The 8,019-nt window shown below is 47.9% G+C and overlaps 1 protein-coding gene across 1 annotated transcript; it reads left to right on the top strand.

Annotated features, from left to right (window-relative positions):
- The first annotated feature begins 305 nt into the window (after positions 1–305).
- On the top strand, positions 306–1,709 carry LOC9270317 (lachrymatory-factor synthase). Its single transcript, XM_015787383.3, has one exon. The coding sequence runs from the start codon at positions 639–641 to the stop codon at positions 1,305–1,307; it is 669 nt and encodes a 222-aa protein (XP_015642869.1). The 5' UTR covers positions 306–638; the 3' UTR covers positions 1,308–1,709.
- Positions 1,710–8,019: the final 6,310 nt, after the last annotated feature.

An 8,019-nucleotide genomic window follows, 5' to 3' on the forward strand; every position in this document is an offset into this window, starting at 1 on the left:
GACGAGAGCCGCCTACTTTGCTGCAGATCCGTCGCCCTCGCCGCGGATTTGGCATCCCAGCACCGTCCCAGGTCGTCGCCGCCTCTCGCCTCTCCCTCTCCTTCTCCCGCCACGCCTCCCTCTCCTTCTCGCCGCCACCGCCGGAGCCACACCTCTCTCCCGTCGCTGGCGACCGTGACTGAGCGCGACGAGGAGCTCCATCGGTATCGCCAAGGAGGAGAGGGGAGAGGGGTGGAAGAGGAAATCCTCGCGGGGGGCGGGGGGGGGGGGGGAGGGGGCGTCGCCTCAAGTACCTGTACCAACGCAACGGGTTCCTTCCACCAGCGCCTGTGCGAAAAGGAGCTGGGGGAGTGGGAGGTCTCCTAGCTGAGGGACACGCTCTCTCGCAGGGGGACGACGCTGACGGAAAAGGAGACGGCCATCGCTAGGGGCACGGGCTGAAGCACCGCATTGGTGATGACCTTAGCCTTGTACACTCCACACACACACACAATGATACAAAACGATCACATCTCTTTGGACTGGGTGACGGCTACACCACAAAAGTACAAAGCTTCTCCCCAAGATCTCGTCTCGACTCTCTCGATCCAGCGCTGTCACAGTGTCACGCCAAGCAAAACAGTGCATTCGACGACGAAATGCACACGGATACACGTGTCACATATGGCTTCACGCTAAACACTCGGTCAAGGTCAAGCATAAAGCAAGAACAGTCAGAGGTCTCCAATGTCCAATCTCCATTTTCCACCGGCATGATGCAACAAGCAGCAGCAGCAGCCGAAGCACACGGCTCCGGTCACCCGGCGGCGTCCATGGCTGACGACGGGAAGGAGGAAGCAGTCTCGGCGGCGTGGCACGGGTCGGTTCGCGCCGCGGTGGAGGGGCCGACGCCGGACCAGGCGTGGGCGCTGCTCGGGGACTTCTGCTCCCTCCACCGGTGGGTACCCTCGGTGCAGACGTGCCGAAGGGTGGAGGGCGCCGAGGGCCAGCCCGGGTGCGTCCGCTACTGTGCCGGCCCGGTGAACAAGGCGGCGGAGGCTGTGGCCGGGTGGTCCAAGGAGAGGCTGGTCGAGTTCGACCCAGTCGCGCGGCGGTACAGCTACGAGGTGGTGGAGACCAACAAGGGGTTCGGCCGGTACGCGGCCACGCTCCGGGTGGAGCCCGACCCGGCCGGGTGCGCCGTCGCGTGGTCGTTCGAGGCCGACCCGGTGCGGGGCTGGTCGCTGGAAGGGTTCGTGGGGTTCCTCGACGAGCTCGCGCGCGGCGTCGCCAGGAGGCTCGAGGAGGAGATCATGTCGCGGAATTAGCCGGATGCCAGGATGACGCTCTTGCTTTGAAAGATTGCGAGCTCTCCTTTGCTGCTTTCGCTGTGTTCTATGCACGTCGCACATCCATCACCATGAAATAGCAAGAAAAAACTCGTGCGATGGGTTTGATCTCCGTGAAAACGGAATCGTCCATTTCCCATTTCCCCTTCCAAAGTGTTGCCTTCCTCTCGCCACGGAACAACTTTGTCCACAGCAAGTCAACTCCGTTTCGTCCATAACATCCACCCAGGGCCGTTCATGGCCATGTGCCAATTGATCAACCGTATAGGCTCCTCAAAATTAAGGGTCCCGAAATTCCCACATTTCAATACAAACCACCGTGTTTTAATATATTTTCGATTGTAGTTATTGTATTTTTCAAAAGTTCCACTTTTCTTAACCTACTGGATATTTGTTTTCTTTGGGTTCGATAAATGTTAGATAATAATTATGGTAACCATAAATAAATATAGTTTATAACAACGATACAACACGTACTCACATACTTAAAAAAAACATACTCACATACTAAATATTTTATTTTTTTACTTGGTAAAGAAAATTAAATAACCAGATCAGAAAGCACTTATTTTTTCCTACCGACGCCACAACCATTGACGTAATTTATTATTTAGCTGCAAAATTTGCTCTCTTGTTTTTAATATTTTCTAAATATAGAGTATCATTTTATGTTTCGCATTGGGCCCGAATTACTATGTTAGCCCAGCATCCTCCACTTTTAACTACTCGCAGCCTCACAAAGAAAGATACGAGCTCGCTAGTGCATTTCTGCTATTCTGGGCAAACCATAATGGGATACACACAGAAGTTAGTTGAATTTTTTTAATTTTTAATTTTATTTATTAAAATATTTACAAAAATAATTTTTTGTTTAAAAGTTTTACCAATCTACACCCCTAACTGCAATGGGCCGCACGCCAATCAGAATCCTATTTCAGGCCAACGATAATTGGCCATACGTTGATCAGAATACATGCCAATGGACTCATATAGTCATGTTTATCTGTTTATATATAATGGACATAATTATGCAAGATAGTGTACCTGTTGGCCCAATGGTAAAAAGGCTTGTGTCACTTATAACATCTCATATGCTGCTCATATCTGTTGAAAAGCCGAGAAGAGCGCGGCCAAAACCTATACATTCTAGGTTATCTTCAGATGGCTTAGAATCGAGAATCATCATGGAAAAAAAAACTGTCTGATGTCATTGGTGGAGAAATATTTTTTACTCCTGGTTGGTAATCTCCTTTAGTCCCGGGTTTTCAACCGGAAGTAGGAATCCAGAACTTAAGATACCCATCTTTAGTCCCGGTTGAAATAACCGGACTAAAGATCCCGGTTGGTAATAAGGTGTTACTAACCGGAACTAAAGAGAGGGTAGCGGTAGTCCAGATGGTCTCATTTTCTCTTTTTTTTCTTTTTTATTTTCTCCCAGCAGTCCTAATGGTCCATTTTCTTTTTTTTTCTTTTCTTTTTTTATTTTCTCCCGAATCGAGTGGCATGCATATCCCAAATCAAACCCCAAATCCCCAAATCAAAGTAACATCCCAAATCCATATCACAAATCTTAAAGTTACTTATAAACACAACTCAAATACATCACAAATCCTAAAAAATTACACACAAATCAAATACATCACAGATTATACATCTCAGATCCATACAATGAATCACAAAATTATACATCTCAGTGAATCACAAAATATCAAAAAAAAAGAGAAAACAACGCCGGCTGCCGGCTGCCGCCGCCTGCGGCCCCGCCGGGAGGAAAGGGGAGGATCGATCTGTGTGAGGAAGTGGTTGCGATTGTGGAGGAGAGGATAAGTGCTAGGGATTATATACTACGTGTTGAATTTTAGTTCCGGTTGGTAAATACCAACCAAGAGCAAAGATCTAGATGATCTAAAGTGGTGATGTTTAGTCCCAGTTGATCCTCGGCCCGCTGACATGCCTGTGACAGGGAATGAACCGGGACTAAAGATCATAGAATGGCTGTGGGGTTTTCAACCGGGGCTAAAGATCATTTTTAGTCCCGGTTCGTTTTTGAAACTGGGACTATTGTGGTTTTGGGTCGACCCAGCAAAGATCAGTTCTCCAGCAGTGTGTAAATATCTGAGAATAGTACTTATGTATACATATATATCTTGTATTAATCTATCTTGTTATTTTTTTAAAAAAAAAGTTGATAACTGACTTATAAGAAACGGGAGATATCTCCTCGATCGAATGATAATATATATATATATATATATATATATATATATATATATATATATATATATATATATATATATATATATATATATATATATATATATATATATATATATATATATATATATATATATATATATATATATATATATATATATATATATATATATATATATATATATATATATATATATATATATATATATATATATATAACACAATGTATGTCACGCCATGTGATTTCTTCGGCGGATCTGGATGTGGACGTGGAGTGTGATCGATGTTCCGGCGCCGGCCGGCTGTACCTTCCGACGAGGAATGCCCAGAGCACGAGTGTGACGACGATGAACACGGCATTGACGCAAGTGAAGGCCATCGCTACCAGCAGTGCTGGAGAAGTGCTTTTTTAAGTCCCAGTTCGTAACCCCCTTTAGTTCCGGTTGTTCAACCTGGACTACGAATCCGGGACTAAAAATCGCTATCTTTAGTCCCGATTGGTGTTACCAGGACTAAAGATCGATCTTTAGTCCCGGTAACACCAACCGGGACTAAAGATCCCGGTTGGAGTTACCAACCGGGACTAAAGAGGGAATAATAGCAGTACAAATAGTCCTCTTTTCTTTTTTTTCTTTTTTATTTTCTCCCCAATCAAGTGGTATGCATATCCCCAAATCCCAAATCAAATTAACATCTCAAATCCACATCACAAATCTTTAAGTTACTTATACACATAAATCAAATACATCGCAAATCCTAAAAAAAAAATTACACAAATCAAATTACATCACAAGTTCTACAAAATTCATCGCAAATACATCACAAATTCACATCGCACACAAATCAAATACATCACAGAATCATGCAATAAATCACAAATTCTAAAAAAAAGAGAAAAAAACCACAGAGGCGCCGCTCGGCCGGCCGCTGTCGCCTCCTCTCTGCGCCAGCCGGCCACCGCCGCGCAGGCCGCCACCGCGCCGGCCGCCGCCACGTCGGCCGTGCCGCCCGCCGCCCGGCCGGCCCTCGATCTCGCTCGATCCAAAAGAAAAAAGAGAGGAAGAAAGAAAGAGATAAGGCAGGAGTTAGAGAGGAAGAAAGAAAGAAAGAGATAGAGTTTGTTGCGTGGACGAGAGAAGAGCATAAGTAATAGGGATTATATAGTACGTGTTGATTTTTATTCCCGGTTTGTAACACCAACCGGGACTAAAATAGATGTTTAGTCCCGGTTGGTGTTACAAACCGGGACTAAAGATCCTATGCGCCTGACACAGTCTGACATGGAACCAACCGGGACTAAAAATACTAAAGATGATTTTTAATACAAACCGGAAATAAAGATTATCTAGTCCTATTTTTCTTATAAACCGTGACTAAAAATTATTTTTAGTCCCGGTTTTTAATGAAACCGGCACTATTATAGATTTTGGTCGATCAATCAAAAATGGTTTCTCCACAAGTGCAGGTTGCCCCCAGGGCAAGACGATGCTGTAGATGGCCCCGAGAGCGCCGCCGATCCCAGCGTATCCGACGTTGTCGATGGCCTCATGCAGGGGCGCCGGCGTGAGCGGCAGGAACAGGGTCGTGTACGTCTGGACGGAGGAGACCAGCGACATGTAGACGGCCCACGAGATCAGCAGCGGCAGCCGCCACGGGACGGCGAGGAAGAAACGAGGGTCGGGGAGCACAAGGCCCAAGCAGCAGATTATTATCATGCATGGCACAACACCGAAGCGCAACCACAGCATGTCGGAGGACACGTCCGGCCACGCCTCCCCGACTGTCAGCAGCGGCGGCGGCGCCGTTGTCGCCATGGTAACTGGTGGAGAAACCATCTTTACTCGGTCACCTAAAATTTATAATAGTCCCGGTTCGAATAGAAACCGGAACTAAAGATGTTTTTAGTCCCAGTTAAAAACTTTTTGACCTTTAGTCCCGGTTGGTAACATTAACCGGGACTAAAGATCATTTTTAGTCCCGGTTCAAAAAAGTTGTCGGGTCGAGTTAGGTCCCAGCTCATTTTTAGTCCCGGTTGGTATAAACAACCGGGACTAAAGATCTATTTTTAGTCCTGGTAAAAATAGATCTTTAGTCCCGGTTGTTTATACCAACCGGGACCAAAAATCAACTGAGCCGCGCGCACCAGTCCACCATCCTCTCCCCTCTCATTAATTATCCCTTATCCCTTCGATCCCACCGTCCTCTCCATCCCTTCGCTAGCTAGCTTATCCCTCTCAGCCTCAACCTCCTCCATCCATTCTCCTCTCACCTTCCTCCCCCTTCTCTTCCTCCTCCTCCTCCTACCACGTGAGGCCGAGCGGCAGCGGCAGGGAGGCGGGCAGCCGAGCAGGCGGCAGGCGAGGCCGGCGAGGCGGCGGGCGGCCGACGAGGCGAGTCTAGCGAGGCCCGCGAGGCGGCGGGCAGCCGGGCGGGCGAGGCCCGCGAGGCGGCGCGCGGCCGGGCGGGCGAGTCCGGCGAGGCCCGCGAGGCGGTAGGCGGCCGGGCAGGCGGGCGGCGAGGCCCGCGAGGCGGCGCTCCTCGGGCGGGCGGTGAGGCGGCGGGTGGCGGTGCTCCCAATGCGGCGGCGCTCCCCAGGCGGCGGCGGAGCCCGAGGCGGCCGGCGGGAGGCCGGTGAGGCGGCGGACGGTCGGCGCCCGATCTCTGTGATGTGGTTTTTTTTCCTGATCTGTGTGATATGTGCAGCCGATTTGTGCGATGTCGATTTTTTTTCTGATCTGTGTGATGTGTGATGTGTGAATGAATTTGTAGAGATGTTTTTGTGATTTTGTGAATGATTTGTGATGTATTTGGGGATAAAAATGCAGCTTGATGTATTTGGGGATTTTGTGATTGATCTGTGATGTATTTGGGGATAAAAATGTAGCTTGATGTATTTGGGGATTTTTCGAATGATCTGTGGTGTTAAAATGATTCGTGGATAATATGAATGGTGGTGCTCGAAATCATGAAAGCAGGAAAAAAAAGAAAAAAAAACATTAGTCCCAGTTGTTAATTCTAACCGGGACTAAATCTTTAGTCCCGGTTTTTAACACTAACCGGGACTAAAAATCCATCTTTAGTCCCGGTTATTTAACTGGGACTAAAAATATGCATCTTTAGTCTCGGATTCGTAGTCCCGGTTGTATAACCGGGACTATAGGGGGTTGTGAACTGGTATTAAAAAGGGTTTGTCCACCAGTGTGTGAAGACGACGTAATTAACAACACGTACTGCAGGGTTTGAGCTGTACTTCGATTTGACTGATGATTTGTATTTACGGCCTACGTACAGGCGCGCGGTGCATGAAGATCTTTTGTAGCGAGGCGAGCGTGATAAAGTTCGAATCGGCAAGCAACGTAATCACGTATCCGATTCCGTTGAAAACCAACGTGATGCGGTCCGTCTGGCCGCTGGACAGTGGGGCCCCAAGTTGCCGACCGGAACACGACTGCAGCAGCATATCCCTTGCCGCTGTTCGTCGGGGGCTTTCTTCTTGGCGCGCGTCTTTCTTGGCAATGCTGTATTGCTGTGCCTGTGCCCTGTGAGCCTCTGACCTCCGTTCTTGTTTGAGTTGCCAATCAGGCTGTATTGAATCAGCCATGGATAAGCTTGAGGCTTTAGCCCTTGGGAGCAGCCATAGCCCAAGTACGCGACGCCAACCTCGCCGCGGCATGGCTCGAGTCCTGCTCCGACGAGAGCCTCCTGCGATCTGCGCCTCGGCCTATCCTCCCCTTACACGCTGCCGCCGCAAAAAGATCCCTCAGTTGCCTCGACCGATAAATCTTAGTGACATTTTGGATGATCTCGTTCAGTCATTCGGGCAAAAAAAAGTTTTTGTTGCTCACAGAAAATCACACTTGAACATTGAAATTTTCTTCAAGTCAGAATGCATTCTTGATGATCGAACTATCTGACCACGAGCAGCAGTGGCAGTAGTACAGTGCTAGCTGCAATTCATAACCACTGAAATGACCTTCAACTTGAAGTTCAATCTTATCCACAAGTTCAATCAAAAGGTATGCCCCCTGTGCTGCACAAACGACGAATCTAACACTTCACCTCCTGGCCAAATGTAGGTTCACTAAGAGGATTTGGGCGGAAATCCAGATATGGACGCACATGGACCTCCAAATGGGCAAATGAAATGATTGCCCCTCGATCGAACATCGGTGGAATCTCGTTGTCGAGTCCACTAACACCCTAAGAGTCCCTCTGCAAACACTACTGATGCTAGTCACTTGAGAGATCTGGGGGATCGGAATGCAAGGATCTTTCGAAGCACAGCCTCAACCCCGGCCTCAATTCTTGCAAAGATCAAAGAAGAAGGTAGAGCTTGGGTCAAAGCGGGAGCGACTAGGCTATAGGAGTTTGGAATTTTAGGAGATATCACCTAACGAGCTTTCCTTCTTGCGGGCTGGTTTTCTTAGATTGGCCCTGTATATACTTTGTATAATTTTTACCCACTCTATTAATATAT

The sequence above is a fragment of the Oryza sativa genome, chromosome 1 (genome assembly GCF_034140825.1).
Source record: "Oryza sativa Japonica Group chromosome 1, ASM3414082v1".
Lineage (NCBI taxonomy): Eukaryota > Viridiplantae > Streptophyta > Magnoliopsida > Poales > Poaceae > Oryza > Oryza sativa.